Below are 18207 nucleotides of genomic sequence, written 5' to 3'. Positions count from 1 at the left end.
GGTTCCAACCAGTATGGGGTCTAGGTGTTGGTGGTCAGCACATAGTCACTATCCACAATGAGTGGCGGTGCTAGTTTCTGCAGAACTCAGAGATATGTGTTAGATTGTTATCTATATCCCTTCAGGATGAACTAGGAGTCCTGTGACTCCAATGTTCTAATCATTAACTACTTGAGCCGGCTCTTTGGAACTCAGAGAGGGCCTAGGAGACAAAAGCCTTTCTTCAAACAAGAAACGTGGGATATGGAGGGACTTTTGCACCCAGGCAAGGCCCTGCAGGGTTCTGCCTGCTTTCACCTCAATCTCTCTTCCTCCCTACTTCCTTCTCTACTTCCCTTTCGTCCTTCTTTCCCCCCTTTCTGCTCACTCACAAAACATTTCTTGAAGCCTGTAGAAATGTGGCTTGGGAGATGGGGTTGGGGAGGGAAGCATCAGGATGAGCAGTTGTTCCTCGGCCCCATTATCCACTGAGCAGATTCTCCAGAAGTGAGTCTTTTCAACAACTTTAGTTAATATGTTAATATGATATCAATATGTTTTACAAAAATGTAAAGAGGAAGCAGTGTAAAATATCACTGGTCAGAATATGAGATATTATACTAAAAAATTTAAAACGGTCCTTTTTTTTAGGTGTGCAATCCCTCAGCAACCGCATTCCTGCCAATAATAATACAGCCCTGCCTTAGGTTGGTTCCCAGATATTAGAATAGCTCTGAAGGCCAAGCAAACACCAGATGATGAATGAAGAGCTCCCTCGTGTTGTCAGATGCTTAGGAAATGCAAATCACCCTACCTCACAAAGATTTTAGGTGTGATGAAAGCACTGCTTTGGAAACATGACTTTGGAGTGGATATGTGTCTCTAGACACAGTTTTGAGGGCACTACAAGAGTCTTAGCTGAAGCAATAAAGTTGTGAACTGGGCTGTTAAAAATGGAAATGGAAAGAAAGATATAACAAAAAGAGACCTGAGGAATCAAAGAACTAGAGAGGTTGTTAATTAAGAGGATGTGAAGGGAAGTTATTATGACATCTTTTCTGCTCTGTGCTGCTCTATGTCACAAAGTTGACTGGTGATCCTACCAGAGATAAAGTCTCTCACCTTTCTCTCCCCCTACTAATACATCACTCTTTTGTTCTCTGAATTCCTATAGACACTAGTACAATCTAGCACTTGATATGTCTTATTTTCTTTTTTACGGATCCTCTATGGTGCTTACTGCAGTGTTGGGTACACTGGAGCAACCTAATATTCATTTGCTGAACCACTAGTCCTCCATAGGTACAGAAATCATATTTTCAGTAAAACTGATCTACAGTGTTTTACTTGGTGATTTCTTAAACCTTTTTCATTAGTCTGATTTAGAACAGTTGTTCACTATCTCTCTTTACTCCAATGTTTTGATTTTCAGCTGCATTAGAAACTGACCAGCCATTCTTCTTTTAGAAACAAAGATCCATTGTTTAATACCTATGTCATTATGTAGGTTTATAGTTTTATCTAACTACTCTATAGGAACGTTCCACAAATATGAAAGAACAATTCCTTACATGTGGGACTTTCACTAGACATAAAAAAGCAGTTTCCAAATATAGGGACTGGATAGAGGTTGAAATGTGAGACACTGCAAGGCAAAGGAGAGCAGAGTGTGTGTTCTCAAGGGCAGAGCTCTCAGGGGGCAGCCCGGGGAACTGAAATGAGCCATGGGGCACACCAAAGGAGGAAGAGAATCAGATATGGATGCCACCTTGATCATTATAGGAAATATCCCTGACGCCCTTTCCTTTCCATACATAGCAAAAATTTCAAGAAGTGTTCATTTCTATGATTTCTGGTCTCTAGGATGGCAACTTTGGGAATCATCAAGAATAGAATTCTTTCCCTTTATTTTAAATTTCTTGACCCCAAGTATTCCTTCTAGTCTTTGAAATATGATCAATTATTGTAATAAAATCCACCCTATTAAAACAATAACTCGAATTTAGAAGGGGAACAGATAAGAAAACTAATAACCACAATATACTATTCTGGTAGACACACCCACACAATACAGCTGTCTGGGGCTCCTAAACTAGACTGTGAGGGGAGTGGTCAGGGAAAGGGTGGTAACTGAGATAAATCCAGAATCATGAGTAGCCAGCCAAAGCTACTGGGAGGAGACAGATAGATAGATAGATAGATAGACAGACAAAGAAAAGAAGGAAGGAGGGAAGGAGGAAAGAAAGGAAGGAAAGAAGTAGGGAAGGCAGAAAGAGAGAAAGAAAATATGTGAATAAATATTTTCCATTAAGGGAAATAAAAGAGGTTCGAGGTGGTTTGACTGTTTGGGGATGTGTTTGGGGAAGGTGATGATGACAGGTGGAGGATAGTAGAAAGAGATGAGACTAGAGTAATAAGCATAGCTGAAAACATGGGCCTTGTGTGCCATGGTAAAAAGCACAAAAATTTGGTGGAATTATGGGAAGGTTATAAATTGGAGAGAGGAATCATCATATTTGGAAAGACCATTCTAATGGTCCTAGAGAATGGTTGAGTGAGCAAGACTAGAGGCAGAGAGACCTATGCAATAGAGACAGAAAGAAGGGTAAAAATTTAAGACCCATTAAGGAGAATAAAATATGGCTTGGTGATATGTGACTATGGAGGGAAAAGATAAGAATGACTCCCAGGTTTGTAAAGATAGGACGTAAATTTAGGACTTTAGTATGAGAAGATAGTTAGAAGTAGAGGGTAGGGAAGAGCTGATAGAGTTAGTTTTGAACATACTGAGTCCATGACTTTGTTAGAAATACATACAGATCTAGAGTTCAGGATGGAGGACAGAGCTGAAAATAAAACACTGGGAATCAGAGGATACAAGTGCAGTACACAGGGCCTCTTTAGAAGAGCACCAAGACCAGAAGAGGAGGGTTGATGAAGATGACTTCCTTGGGCATGCAGAAAAGTCTTCTCAGAGAAGACTAAGACATGGCTAGAGAAAACCAGGAGAAGCTGGTGCCCCGACAACCCAGGGAAGGGAGAATTTCACAGATAGTGGTGTCAAATGCTGCCCACAGACTGAGTAATATAAGGACTGCTTCAGATGTAGCATTAAGGCAATCATTGGTAGATCTGTGGGGAGCCTATTTCAGCGAAATGGTGGGGACTAAAGCCATACTGCAGTGGGTTGATGACAGACTGGGAAGTGACAAGGTGGTGGAAGCAGTGTGGGGACACAGAGGTGCAAGAAGAGAAGAATGCCAGTTGCTGGAGAACGTGGCACAATAGTTTTGTTATTGTTAGAATCATTTTGTTAAAACTGTGCTTGACACAAATCCTAGAATACAGTAGGCATTTAATACATCTTGAATTATCCATTTAAAAGACTTGATCAGCTTTTTCCTCCATAATTACCTCATGTATTTTTCTTCTTTATAAGTGTGTCCATATTGACAAAGATCTGCTTTCTACAAGAAATGTTGGAAGTCTCATGCTCAATTTTGCTTTATAAAAAACATTTCTTGCTTCAAGATTAGATTAGCCCTAACATCTTTTCTCACCAGTGCCTACCTAATCAATGAGTATACTGCACAATTTCACTTAAAGGGATGATTAAAGGTAACAACTTCCATTAGAAATTTTTAAAAAGTCATGTGTTTAATGTTTTACCATAATGATACCACATCATTATTTTGGGAGTTACTGATGTAATCATCCACCCATTTCTTAACCTTTCTCTTAGTGAGTTCCTCAGTTTAAGAAATTTGTGTTCCACCATTAAACTTGAATAAAGGTTAAAGTTCCAAAAACTAGATTAGTCAAGGTATAAAGTAAATAGGAGAGGCAAAGGAATGACTTTGAAACTTCAATTATTTTAATTATTCAGTATTGCAAAACAAAATCCCTCCAATCACTGATACCAGAATCAAAAAGTAGAATTATCAGGTATCAAAGGAAGGAAGAGACATCTAGAAATTAGCTGCCTTTGCTTAGCTCCATCTTTTTGTGGTAGTGTTATCAAAACAGCATTTGAGGTTCACTCTTAGCACCAGGAATAAACACTTTTGCCTTTTTCCTTCCTTTATTTCAAGGAATGATTGAGAATAACTGATGCATGCAATTATCCATTTCTTGGTCTACTCTGGAGTTAGCTCCCATTCAAAGCGTATTTTCATATAGCCAAGGGGCAGCCATCCCTTTAGCCAGCATCTAATTTGGAACAGATGGATTAAAAGTCACATTTCCCCCGCAGAGCTGCCATACAAGCAGGTAGCTTGGCCCCCGTCCCTGAGGCAAACAGGCTAATCTGTCAATTAGGCAGCTGCCTGCGAAGTCATTGTTTTAATCACTTATCTCTCTGGAAGCCTTTCTCTGCAGCCCCAGGAGCACCAGCTCACACGGTATGAGCTGTGGGAACAGAATGTGCTGGCACCGACTGTGCTGCAGATTGAGAAGGGGACTCACCCAGCCTGCGCGTCGGTGAAAGTGCTTCTCTCCGCGAGCACGTTTCCACTTCCTCCTGCTGCCACTTGGCCCACAGTCATGTGGGTCCTCCTCCCGCCGAACTCGGCCTCCCTCAGCGTGCGGGTGCTGTGGAAGGAGCTCTGATGCCAGGATGACCGCGCCGCCCGGCCCTGCGTGCCCGGCTGCACGGACGCCGGCCTGGCCTGCCCCGCGGCGGGCCCCGCAGTCACGTAGTTCTCCTTCTCCAAGAGGTTGCCCAGGCTGTGGCTGGTCCCAGGCCTGGGGTACGTGAGCACCACCGGGTGGACCTGGGCGCCGTCAAAGATGGCGTCGTTCACAGACCGGTACTGGTAGCGCCTGTACGAGTCGTAGTGGCGCTGTCTGCCCACCGCCCCGGAGTGGCTGAAACCCACAATTTCTGAGCGGGCGTAGCGAGGCGGCGCGAGAAGCGTGGACCTCCTGCTCTCTTGCTGCCGCGAGGTGTGCCCGGCCTGGCTTCTCTGGCTGTACTGGTGCTCGCTGTGTGCGTACTGAGCCCGCTCAGGGCTGCTGTCCGGGGAAATCTCAAGTCTCCTCAGAGGCTGCCTCAAGAGCCTTTCTTCCACTGACTTCTGAGAGCTGTACTGCGAAGTTCCTCTCCCCCAGTGACCTTCATAAGTGGCAGCTGTACCTGTCTGCACAAGAGAGAAATAAAGTTTAAATGAGGCATGAATCAGTTTTCATCTTTGCTGAAGATTAACTATTCTAGGACTATTACACAAGGTGTTGGTTTCTCTGAATCACACGGAGAAGTCAGCTCCTTTCTGGGTAAAATATGTCTTTAAATAAGACTTGGTTGTCTAGTTATTTGCACCAGGATTTAATAAAGTTTCCAGTTTTCCATGTTGTCCACTTCTCATAATTCATTTAGGAAATGGTAATACTTGAGAACAGTAAACATTAAAAAATAACCTACAGAAGTTTAAAAATGTTTTCTTGGTAACCTGGTAACTAGGGTTATATTCTTTGGTATCCTACCTTTAGCATGTCATACGTTTTAGTAACAGGGGAACGGCCCCCAGCAAAATCATTTTCAACCAAGTGTAGATTGTAGACATATTCAGGAACACTGCTAGTTCGGTGAAGATTTCCTGTAATCAAGCATATATTAAAATAAGTGGGCCAATCAGTAAAGATTATATAACAATAATATATTTTAAATTTAAGTAGTTAAGGTCAGGACTTCCCTGGTGGTACAGTGGTTAAGAATTCACCTGCCAATGCAGGGGACACGGGTTCGAGCCCTGGTTCGGGAAGATCCCACATGCCACGGAGCAACTAAGCCTGTGTGCCACAAATACTGAGCCTGTGCTCTAGAGCCTGCGAGCCACAACTACTGAGCCCACGTGCCACAACTACTGAAGCCCTTGCTCCTAGAGCCCATGCTCTGCAACAAAAGAAGCCACTGCAATGAGAAGCCCACGCACCGCAATTAAGAGTAGACCCCACTTGCTGCAACTAGAGAAAGCCCATGCGCAGAAATGAAGACCCAACGCAGCCAAAAATAAATGAATAAATTTATTAAAAAAAAATTAAGGTCAATGACAAGTACTAGATTTACATTAGTGTTTTTTAAGTGCTAGGTTATTAACAGGACCCTTGGATATGGCAAATGATTGCAGGTTATGACAACATTCTCCACAAGCTTTTCAAACTAAAAGTTGAATTAAAATTAAAAATATTTATTTAAAAAATCTTTTTTTGAGAAAAGGGAAGAAAGGAGAGAGGATATTTTCACAAAAATCTAAAAATGTTAATTACAGTTAACAGTTCGGTAAGTCAGAGGAATACCCAAGGCAGAAACTCTGAAGCTTCCTGAGAGGATGTAGGTGAAGGCAATAAATATAATGGGTGGTGTGGTCAAAGAAAACATGGATCAGCTTGAAAAATGCCAAACCTGGGCCTGAGGCATTTGGCAACATGAGAGTTAGGCAGGAGAGAGAATCAACTTGTACACCACAAACGAATTGCCGGCTAGTTCTTAGTTTGGGGTATAACAAGTCAGCCCTTTCCTGCAGACACTGCACAGGAGGCAGCCCTTCCTGCTTAGCTCTGTGGGGCCTGCAGGGACTCTCAACTGAGGCAAGTCTTAAAATGCTCCTCTTTGAGCTTAAAAAGCTCCCAGCTTTTTGTTTGTTCTTTTGCGATCTCCCACTGCCCTACAAAAAAAAAAAAAAAAAAAAAAAAAAAAGCCTAATCATAATAAAAGATCTCTAAAACCTAGGTAATTTCTAGTTCCCTAACTTTAACCAAAATTACTCTGTCACGTAGCATTCTTTTAGAAATCAGAGGAAAAAATAAAATACTCAACTCTTGCAGGATTGAGAGACTTGTGAAAGATGTTGGGAATAAAACAACACAGGTAGACCCTTTCCAGTACAATTGGAACATAGCAACATACTTTTCCAATAAATTGTTATAGAGTCTAACTGACAATACTTTCACAAGTTATTTTGAGGTAGAGGGGGAATGAAGAGTGTTGTTGCCAGAGAGCTAAAAAGTATGAATCCATCTCAAATTATGTTTGTATATGTGTGTTACTTCCTGGAGCCAAATAATCTGGCTGGTAAACAAGTTTCAGGCCTCAAGGGGTCCTGGGGGAGGCAGCTGCAGGCTTGTAACTGTCACCCTAAAGACCAAGACAGTTGAGTCAAGCCAGTCTTCTCCTGTTTCCAGAGGCCTGATTTCTTCTCAAGGGTTAGCATAAGGGCAGGCATCTCCTTAATTTTTAACTTCAATGACAGAGGATGCCTGGAACCTGGACATTGAAAAAGGAAAGGAATCTTCCGTCCGACCCCAAAGCAAAGGCTGTGAGAGGCTTAAGTAATAGCTCTCAATGCCTGCCTGAGGCTCCTGCTGAGGCTGCCCAGGCTGTCGGTAGTCCCCAACTGGGGCCCCACAGTTCCTTCTCTCACACCCACCCCCACCCCAGGCTATCAGGGAGGCAGGGCTGCAAGGGTCCTGCTGGTGTGGGAAGGGAGGCTAAATGTTTAGTTTACATTCTTTAACTCACGTTGTTGCTGAGGCTGCTAGGGCATTTTAAAGCAACTCCTTACATTTCAATACTACTTCTCTTTAAGGAGCTCAAATTATTTTATTTTTCAATACTTTGTGATGCAGAGTTAGCTATTGGCATGTCCCTTAAAAAAGAGGGAAACAAATTACTTGCTTCAAATTGTGATGAGACTTAATATCGGGTTTGAACTCTGGGCTCATCCTTTCCACTGATCTCTACTATTTGACTGCACTGTGGCTCTTCTGAAATTGCCATTTATCAAAACCCTGGAGAGATTATTATTATCAGAGTTTTTTTTTAATGGGAACCAAAAACAGTCATTCTCTTTCCTCTAGAACCTTTACCTGGGCAACTCCAAATACTCTGTAAAAGTTCTTTATTTGCTGACATAAATCCTTAAAAGGAAGCTTCTCCTTCAGTTTTCAGATGAAAGAATTGAGACCGATTTACTGGTTCCCAAAATAACTACAAGGTAGTTGGTAACAGGGAATAAAATCAGATTAGATCTTTAAACCACAGACTCTCTTCCTGTTCAAGGAAAGTTGTGACTCCTGAGAGTCAACCTGCAGGATGGCTCAATAGATGGTTTCTCTAGTTAAAACGCCAATCTTAAACAACAAATAACGCAGATTAATTTGCCTAGGCAGTCGTTGAGTTTGAGATCAGTATAGTGGATTAATGAATTAGCAGCTGTGTTCTAAGATTTTAAAGAAATTTTAAACTGGGTAGAATTAAAAAATAAATATTAATCAGAATGGAAACTAACCTCTTTAAGGCAAGTCATTATTTTCTGTTCAATTGGAGAATAAAACAAATAATAATATGACAGTTAAACATATAAAATAACTCAGCCATGCCCTTCTCCAAAAACAGAAATAAGAAAACAACAAAAACATATTATACATACAGGCACATACTGCTTTAAATAAATCCAACATAAAAATCCATATTTTCTAACATGGAAAATTAGAGCATGACTATATTTCAAAGGGCTTGCTTACATCACAGAAGTATGTAGGTATCTTCCCTAAGCTGAAGAAATCTGTGGACTTGGTCTGGAGCCTCCAACTCTACTCCTTTCCGTGTGTCTGGACAAATCACCTAGATTTATTTCCCATAATTCCACCTACTAACAGAGTTGCTGAGAGAGAGGTTTACCTGAGAAAGCATACATTCAAATACTTTTAAAATTGTAAAGCAACATGCAAAAATGAGATACGGTTTTAAAAAAGAATTTGGGTCACAAAATCTGTTTTCCACACATTTTCATGAATTAATCTGTTGTAGAAAGAGGGATAAACTAGTTTGCATGCTTTAATTTACACAGTGTTGTATCTAAGAGTTTTGATTCGGGTACTGAATTTGGCTTTTTCTGGTTATTTTTGATTGATCCAGCCACTGAGGATGATCATTTTGTGGTTTTAACTGGTCATTCATTTCACTTACACACTGCATAATGTGCTTTTGCTGTCTCCTAAAGAAGGCAATGATTTTTAAGGGACTATTTCAAATTATTAATAATACTGACTCAGGCAACATTATCCAAACCTTTTCTTCTAAGAACACTGTGGACATCTATGGAGCCCACTTTAAGGGAAATGAAGGATGCAGTTACAGAACTCCATCCTCCTCAAATAACAAGCAATTCAGGTCAAAGCAATTGTGGGGGCAGGGTGGAGGGTGAGAATGAGGGGGGTTGGTTTCGATGGAAGGATTCCAAATTGCTCAGAAGACTGCAGAGGTGCAAACCTCAGGGGAAATGTAATTTTCTCTCTTTCCAATTCTGAATGTTAATCTGAATGATGTGATCCCTAAGCAGCTGTTCATGGGAAAATATCTTGATTTCTGGTCATCTATGCAAGTGTTGTCCAAAATAATGAAATATTGTTAGGGTTAAAAATAGAAAATTAATTTCCATAATCAGTTCTTTGTAGCTTTTGTGACCAGCTTTATTACCCAATTGGTTAAATTTAATATAGTTATGAAATCAAATTGACAAGCCTCTATTGTGACTCCATTACCGGTATCTGGGCACGTTTAAAAATACAGCTTCCCTTATGGTAAGTAGATGATAGAGAGTTGCTAAACAAACAAACAAGACCTTTAAATAACCTGCTTATATTAGAGAAAAGAGAGTAGCATTCACATTCAGAGAAGCATCTTTTCTTTCAAGCATCTAGCACTCTCTGAGCATAGGTGAGAAACTGATTTGGTTCACACTGAGCTTTAAAAGGAGAATGTGTAGAGATGGAGGTATAAGAAATTCCCGTGAAAACAGGTATGCATAGAAATCAGTATGTGTTCACTACCAGTACTGATTTAAATGCTACAATTTATTGTGCTCACAATCACAAGCAGTTGCCTTCACTGTGTGGATTCACAATGGTCTTTTTGATGGAAAGAGATTAGATTCTGGAAGTCTAAAAGCTCTAAAAGCTATCACTTTCTTGTATTTGGTCTTTTCACAGCAACCTCTGGGTAGCAACAGCTCTCTTTCTCCATATACCTTAAAAAGATTTACGTGACCTCTTGAAACTTATCAGAAGGAATTTGTATAGCAATTCATATTTAAATGGATCCTTAAAATAATTTACTAGCAAAAGTAGGTACTTAAAAGAAAACACAAAATATGTAAGGACCCATCAAGAACCATACAACAGGACTCCTGAGTTGCTGAAGGATTTTCCTTTGCCTGTGTGGGCATATAACATAGAATTCATTTTCCTGGACTTAACATTAAAAATATATATATTTCTTTTATCTTCTTCTGTTTTTACTTTCTAAGAAAAATGATCAGATATTCACACAAACCGCAATTCTACAACCTTGTGTGCAACTCAGGTAAGCACTTGCTCAGGCTGGAAGAGGAGTGGAATTTGTTGGCTTAAAAAACTATAGTGAAAAATTGTTTTAAAGCAGACCAAAGCCTAATAATGTTTTGCATTATTGAAAAATTAACAAAAAATGTGCAGTGCTGTAACTTACCAGTTAAGAAAGCTCACATAATCAACCATGAGGAACAACTCAGTGTACTGAGCGTACAGTTGGAAAGTACTGGCTATGAGTTCTTACAAAGTGGAATATGGAGTCAGTGTTGGTAGTACAGTGGTGAGCAGAGCTGGCTTCAAACAAAGTTGAATATGCCAGGGACAGACCAACAATCCTAGCAAAAGGTCCACACACTCCATGTGCCACTGTGTCACTAAGTCAATGGCTATCACCCACTAATAATATACTAACTAGCCACCAGAAGTCCTTATTTTTCAGGAGCCTCTTATGCAGTTTATGACATCAGTTTATGACATTTTGGGGGTAATCCTCAAATTATTGCTCTAGATAACCACAAAACACATATTTAAAAGGCCCTTAAAAAGAAAAAAAGGCCCTTTTATACTGCAGGTGTCTATATCATGTATTTTGTTTGAGTAGCCAGAATATGTGATCATAAAATTTGTGATTATAAACTGGTAACTTAGCACACTAGTAAAGCACTAAGTTGGTATACCCTGGAGGTTTCTAAATCTATATGAATTCCTATAATTTATCACCTTACTTTGGCATTCTTGCCAATTCATTTTCTGAGATACCTCATAATGATCACTTGTAAAACTTTAGAACCACAATGACAAATAGCACATTATACTCACAGTGATGCAACTAATAGTCAAAAAAGATGAATTTAAAGAACTTTTTGCTTTAAAAAACTTGCTATAGGTTTTTGTAATGACTCAAGACATGATATTTCCACTGCCCCTCACTTGACAGTACTAACCTCTTCTCTCCCAACTGATACATAACTGCTGTCCCTTCTTTAAATCCACCAAATCTGCCAAATGTATTTTCAGAAAACCCCTGCATTTTTTCATGTTTTTCCCCTCTGAAACATCTTGTGCGCATCACAGTGATCAAATCTTTAACTTGGATCAGGATGGATGAGGGACGGCTGCCTATACAGGGGCACAACTGAACTGAGTTTTGAGTGGCGTTTAAGAATTAACCCAGCCAAAAGAAGGGAGAGAGGAGTGAGGGCAGTAGGGGGTAGGGATAGGAATCGAGCAAGATAAATCGCTGGTGTCTGGTTGGGTGTGGGAGTAGTGGTGATAGGACCAAGTTTGAGAAGATGCAGGCATGGAGAACTTGGAATGCCATGCTGAATAAGGATTTCGCTCCTATAGAGAACAGCAAGAGACCGAAGTAATTTAAATCAGGAAATGATGTGCTGAGATTTTAGAAAGTTTACTACCTAGGTGAGGAATGAATTGGAGTGAGGCCAGATTTACCTTCTTGATATAAAGAATCACATATTTTACTACCATTTCTGGCACAGTCCTTCATCAGCACCTCACAAGTTAATGGTTGATTAGTCAATATTTCCTTGTACATTAAAAATATCCTAGTTATACACATTCAGTTTGCACTTAATCCTTCAGGCCTACACCTATCCTGTGGATTACCACAGTGGAGCCAAAACGTGAAGATGATAGCTGCATGTATGCTTTTGTCTTGGAGTGGATGGAAGGTGCTCAAATATTTCCTACTGTTTCTCTGTCATTCTGGGAATATAGAGAGAAAAAAAATTTTCCCCCAAATGCAGGCAGACGCTAAGTGATTAGAAAAGATGACTATGTTCGTTGTGGCAAGGTTGATTCTACATCTGCATAATATATATTTACTGTCATTCTCTTATCTGTATGGCTTGTGTTTTATCTGCAATATTTTGGTATTCTATAAGTTCCTATGATCTGTCAAGAAAAGTTTCCATTTATTTTCCTCCTTCAAAGAAAAAGGTAATCAAGATACAATAATTCGGATGTGATCCTTCTCACCCGTATCCTGTGAACATATTCGTGAGATTTAAGATAAAGTGGGAATAATTTATTAAGCTTCTAATGAGCAGTATTTTCTTCTGGATATCAAGGAATTGCAGAACTTTGATTATGATGCTTTGGCCAATTAATATTGTTAAGCCTAAAGCTGATTACTCCAAGAAAACAAATATGTGAATTCTTTTAATGGTAATGGTGAGCTGTGTTTTCAAATGCTCAAGATTCTTTTTTCTAAATATGCCTTTTCATTTAAGTCTACACAATGATTGGGCTCCCCAGCTCATCTTTAAGCACTTAAGAACAGAGCAACTGTTTTTATGTCCTATATCCAATCACCATTAATGGCATAACACAAAATATACACAATAGATTTTTCAATCATTCTATTATAAGAGGACCTGAAATTCTGCTTATTGTTCTTATATTAATAAGTCAGGGGAGTGAGATGGCTCACTCTAGCACAAAGATTAAGTTTTCTACTAATTGTGTCTATTCCCACTTGCAACACTCCTTTTACTGTTTACTTCCCTAGAAGGAGTATGGTATTTATGTCTTCATACATTTGTGTACTGGCACAAAATAGTTGGAGTCCAACATTTATCTCAGAATTGTATAACTTAAAATTCTTGAATGTCATCTGAGATAGTATCAAATGATCTTATTACAGACAATATTAATCAAGTCTGATATATAAATTCCAGAGGTTTTAGCAACATATTTGTTATACATTATTATCATAGATAGGTTGTCAATAATATGCTTGCTCTCAGAAAAGAAAAAAATAAAGCTTTTAATAATTTCTATTGATCAGACCAGAAATTCAATGAGTGTAAAATTAATGTTGACTATTTGAAGATAAAATAAAGTAAATATGTATGACCTTATTTTAACACATAGGGGAAAAATTTTAAGCTGATATCCAAAACAATTAGGAGAATAAGCCAATGTGAACAACAAATACCTAGAATATCTAATTCAAGTAAGCTGTTCCCATGATTGGAACTTACTAACACAGGGCATAAATAACATTAATGCAGTCTTTTAAAAAGCCTAAGTGAACAGTTGTTTTCTCTTAAGGAAATTTCTTGCACCTTATCTGGAACACATAGAGCAATGTACTTTTATAATCAAACACTGTTAATACTTCCATTGATTCTGAAGCACCACTACTCACGCCTTCACTCAAGACCTTATCCATAAAAGATGTGTTTTCACCATTTCTAGGGGAGGGGAGTTAATTTTTTTGTAATCACCATGCTGTTAACATTCTATTTCCTTTGACTTATTATAATCAGAAGAATTTCTAAAAAAAAAAAAAAAAGGCACTTTTTTTTTTTTAAGTCATTGCAATTGATCTGCTAGACACTGACAGACAAGGAAGTACATTAAATCATGTAGCACTACTGACATTTTACAATCACAGCAGCATGGCCATGTCCCTGCCACCCCACCATCTAACGTTTTTTTCCTTCTCTCTTGATTTCTCCTGCTTTCTAAATGACCAGTCGCCTCGCTTCCAGAATTGCTTCATTCCTGGCATTCCTTTTTTTGGCAACAAATAATTCATACAGGATTTAAACAATGTCTAACTCCCCCCCACCCCACCCCGGGCCTCTGCCCCACAAATAATACCTATTAATTGCCTTTTTTGCTACCTTAGCCAATTTTCAGTCTTTTCTCCAAAATTCCTTCTGATTACAGATATTCAAAACATCTTGGCCAGGAAAACCATTTAAGTAAACAGCATGCCTTTGGCTGATTTCCAAAGAAGCTGCAAATTTTATTAGGATATTGTTCATTATGTGTTTTATACATATTGTATACATACAATAATTTAAAGCATGACTTTCTTCCTTACCCAGGCACCCAAGGGGGAACTGTTGTAATAAGTAAAGTAGTAGTACTTTCAAAGTAAATGTAATAAATAGAATATGGACACTAAAAATTCTTCCCTTTGCTAATACTGCACTTGCAATTCTTAAATGTCTTCTATGTGACTTTTATAAAAGAATTTTTTAAATTTCCTACAATACAGACTCATCTCACAGTGCTGCTATACACCTCTGTTCCACACACCACCACCACCCGCCCCCCCACCCCCGGCCCCAAGAGTTACAGCCAATTTTAAAATGTTCAACACAATCTAAAATAACAAAAGTTAGAGTAATTTACAATGAAAACCATTCACTTATATAAAGGCATTAGAGAGAAGTTGACAGCTTAAAGACCCTTGCAGGGTATTTATCAACAAATCAGTCACATTTATCTCATCTCTGTTTTCAGCATATTATCTGCTGCCTCAATCTTACAGGTATGTCAACAATTCAGAATTCTCCAGGTCCCTGGAGCTAACAGCAGTTAACACCAGGGTCATTTCTTCCCGGAATTTATGTTGATACAGGATTCTTTCCAGACCAGCACTGTTTCAACAACTGCCTGTCTGTTTCAACTTTAGAGACAGGATAGTAATACGGAAATAATAAAAACAATACTCACAACCATTAGGAGCCCCCAAACCTTTTCAAAGAACTTTAATTAAACAACATACACAAATCACCCCTGGTAATTGTTCCATGGTGTGTTAACGCTAAATTCCTTTGAAGCTGATTTCCCCTTTGAGTCTCAGAAAGCTGAGGTTTGGAGTAAGTAGGTGTTGTTTGTTGCCTTATCTCTCTGCCTGGCTTGCACTTCTGTGTAGGCTGAGTGTATTTCAGCTTGTGGGAAGCTCCTGTTGCAATAAAAATATTTCAAACACTTTGTTTCTTAGTTGGACTCAAGCAGTTGCCCTAAGCATTGGAGCAGAAGCATCATGACAGTGCCCTTTGTTCTATCTACGATATCAATTCTGTGAACGGTGTAATATTCCTGCTGTTCCCTCCTAGAATGCTCTTCCTCCAAACCCTTCCCTCTGTCCAATCCTACTGAATTTTTGAGACCTAAAATCCCAATTCCTCCAAGAAGCTTTTCAAAATTCCCTTCAGCTAGTAGTCTAACTCATTCTTCTAAACTCCGTAATTCATTGGCTGTTCTTCCTTTGGGTAGCTTACCATTTTTTATTTGATAATGCATTTTTTTAGAGAGAGCATTTTCCTTCTACAGACTTTGAACTCCTTGCTTTAAAGCAAGGAGAGTGTATGTTTAATTCAGCACCTGCATAGTGCCCTGCGTGAAGAACAGACTCACCTGATAGTTCCTGAGTTCACCAAACAACATGAATGTGCCATTGTCAAGAGAACAAATCATGTGTGGGTTTGGGACTAAGCGTCCAATAAATATTGAGAGACTGACACATTCTTCATATGTGAAATGGATCTGCATATCTATCTCATATAATTGTTTTAAGGATATAATAAAATGCAAACATATTCTTGAACAGGGTCAGGCACATAGCAGATGCTCGGCAATGCTCCCTTTCCTTCTGTTCATTCCCTGCATTTATTGAATAGTTGATGTCTGGTTGCTCTTCCTAGCCAGCCATTCTCAGAGGGTAAGAAAGGATATTTCAGGTGCATCCCTTGTGTTCCCCTATGCAGAAGCAGCTAATTTGGTTTCAGTTTGGCACTGGACCTGCACAGACTAAAGGGGTACAATGACCCCACTGGTCAAAAATTGACCTCAGTTGTCCTAGGGTCTTTAGTCAGACTCCTAAATGTAAATATACGTTCTTTTTTTCCATGTGCTGTGGCAGTTCTGTGTCACTGAGACCTCCCCAACTCTCTCAGAACTATCTCAGTTTTATTTAAAGGAAAATGGAATGGGGGCTTAGAGAGGCTTAAGGTTGAATTAAAATCCCACTTTCTATTAATTACCAAAAAGCTTAACAATATAGCTGATGAGTGGTTTAAAAATTCAGGCTTGGGAGTTTAAGTACTACCAGTTTTGCTACTTACTACCTGTGGGAAATTGTTACTTAACTGCTTAGTTTCCTCATCTGTAAAATGGGGATTAAAGCACCCTACCTCACAAGCTTTTTTTTTTTTCTTTCTGGAAACATAAGTAACATAATGAATGCAAACCACAGAGTTCAATTCTTGGCACATAGTAGGTACACAATTACATCAACTGTAATTATTAAACATCTCTTTACCTTTCAAGTATGTAAATATTGATTGCCTGATCCTTTAAAATTCTTTTACATAAATGTAAAACAATACAGCTTCGCAGGGTCTGCTGTTTTAAATCTCTGATCTGGTCTGCAAGCATTTTTCTTTTTCCTAATGGGTTCTACATTTGCCATTTCTCGAGTTAACTTCCTAGAGAAACAGTTCAACATTGCAGGAAACAACTGATAACCCAACTTAACTGTTTAATTTCTTTCCTCTCGTTTCCATAATAAGCCTAGAATACTTTTATAATGAAAAAATAAATTAAACAACTAGTAAAAGAATTACTGAGTGGCTCTGATCATCTGACTTTTAGCAGGAGAGAAAAGATATTTCACGTTCTCTAATTTTCATAACTGGTTTGCCATCTTCTTCCCCTTCCACCTCCTTTGACTATCAGTTACTAATATAGTGTTCTTTGTGTGTGTTTGTGTGTGTGTGTTGTTTTAACTCTGTTCACCTCCAAGTTTAATTTTTCGTAGATACCACAGCTGTGCTCACGAGTGCGTTGGCGGGGCGCAGCAAGGCCGGCGGGGCTGCTGCCGGCGGGGCCGAAGTCCCCTTCTTTCTCCTCCTTCTCGTCACCCGTGGGGTGGGGTGATTGTTCCCCAGCCCAAACTCTCCTACCCAATCTTTTCACTTCCTAGATCAACCACTCGCTCAGTACACTGGGTGGAGTGCCCCGAAGTACCTGGGCGAAGCACCACAATCGCAATTTACAGGTTGTAGGAGCGCCAGTGTTTTCAGGTTTTCTTTTTAAAAATATTTATGGAGGTCATAGATCCTTTAAAATTTTTAGTAAAAGCTAGGGGCGCTTTCTCCCAGAAAAATGATCATACCAAATTTCTGCAGAGAATTTCAAAGTATTTACAGACTGCCGGAGCCTCCAGATGAAGTCCCCTGGGGTGGGGGTGGGGGCGGGGGGCCTAGGGGAACAGGTTAAGAAAGGGAATCTTGGACTGAATTCTTTTCATATATATATATATATATATATATATATGCACTTAATATACGTAGATACATATACGACACATCTGAGTAAGAGTTTGTTTTTAAAAACAGTGCTTTCCCAAAGTAAGCTGGTCTGAGTCTGAAGGCGCGACTGATCGTACAAAGGGCCGGCGACCCACAGGTGGGCAGAACATCAGTTTCCGCACCCTCAGGAAGAAGCGAGTCGAAGCAACTGGGCGCTGAGGGTGAGGGAGGGGGAGGGAAGGGATAAGGGGCAGGGTGGGGGCGGTACAGGGCACAGCGGGGCTCCACTCACCGTTGCCAACGAAACTGCGGCCCTTCCGGGCCAGGGTCTGCTGCACCTGCTCCTGGATCCGCAGGCTCTTGACCGCCTGGCCGCTGCTCCCCACCAGCTTCAGCTTGGCCTCGGAGGGCAAGGCCAGGCTGGAGCTGTCCAGCTGCCCCAGGATCTGCTGGCCCAGGACTGTACGGATGTAGCCGCACTCAGCCGAGGAGCCTAGAGCTGCCATGGGGCCGGAGCTGGCGACCAAGCCACGCGCCTGCCGCGAGACCTGCGGGCGAAGCTGCGGCGGAGACCGGGGCACTGGTGCGAGCCCCGCCCCGCCACGCCGGCCCCGCCTCCGGCCCCGCCTTCGCGCCGGTGAGAGGCCAGAGCTGCGGCGAGCGAGGCCTCGGGAATCCTGGCGCTGGGCCTTCGCCCGGGAGAGGGGGCGCGGCTCCAGCGCGGCAAGCGCAATCCGCCAGGGAGCTGGGCCGGGCGGGCCGCGCGCGCCGACACCTGACTAGTTGAACTCCTTGTAGGGAAACG

General features: G+C 40.5%; 1 protein-coding gene across 2 annotated transcripts in view; it reads right to left on the bottom strand.

Moving 5' to 3' along the window:
* PKP2 (plakophilin 2) overlaps positions 1-17908 on the bottom strand; it is an 83194-nt gene extending 65286 nt beyond the window's left edge. For both annotated transcript variants that reach the window (XM_065887053.1, XM_065887055.1), the window contains exons 1-3: positions 17695-17908; positions 5461-5573; positions 4444-5117 (exon numbers count right to left, since the gene is read on the bottom strand). In XM_065887053.1, the coding sequence (XP_065743125.1) occupies positions 4444-5117; positions 5461-5573; positions 17695-17908 (1001 nt within the window). The remainder of the gene's footprint in view (positions 1-4443; positions 5118-5460; positions 5574-17694) is intronic.
* Between the last annotated feature and the right edge of the window lie 299 nt (positions 17909-18207).

This window comes from Phocoena phocoena, chromosome 11 (genome assembly GCF_963924675.1).
Source record: "Phocoena phocoena chromosome 11, mPhoPho1.1, whole genome shotgun sequence".
Classification (NCBI taxonomy): Eukaryota; Metazoa; Chordata; class Mammalia; order Artiodactyla; family Phocoenidae; genus Phocoena; species Phocoena phocoena.
The sequence above is the reverse complement of the archived record's forward strand: the minus strand, read 5'-3'. Positions and strand labels throughout refer to the sequence as shown.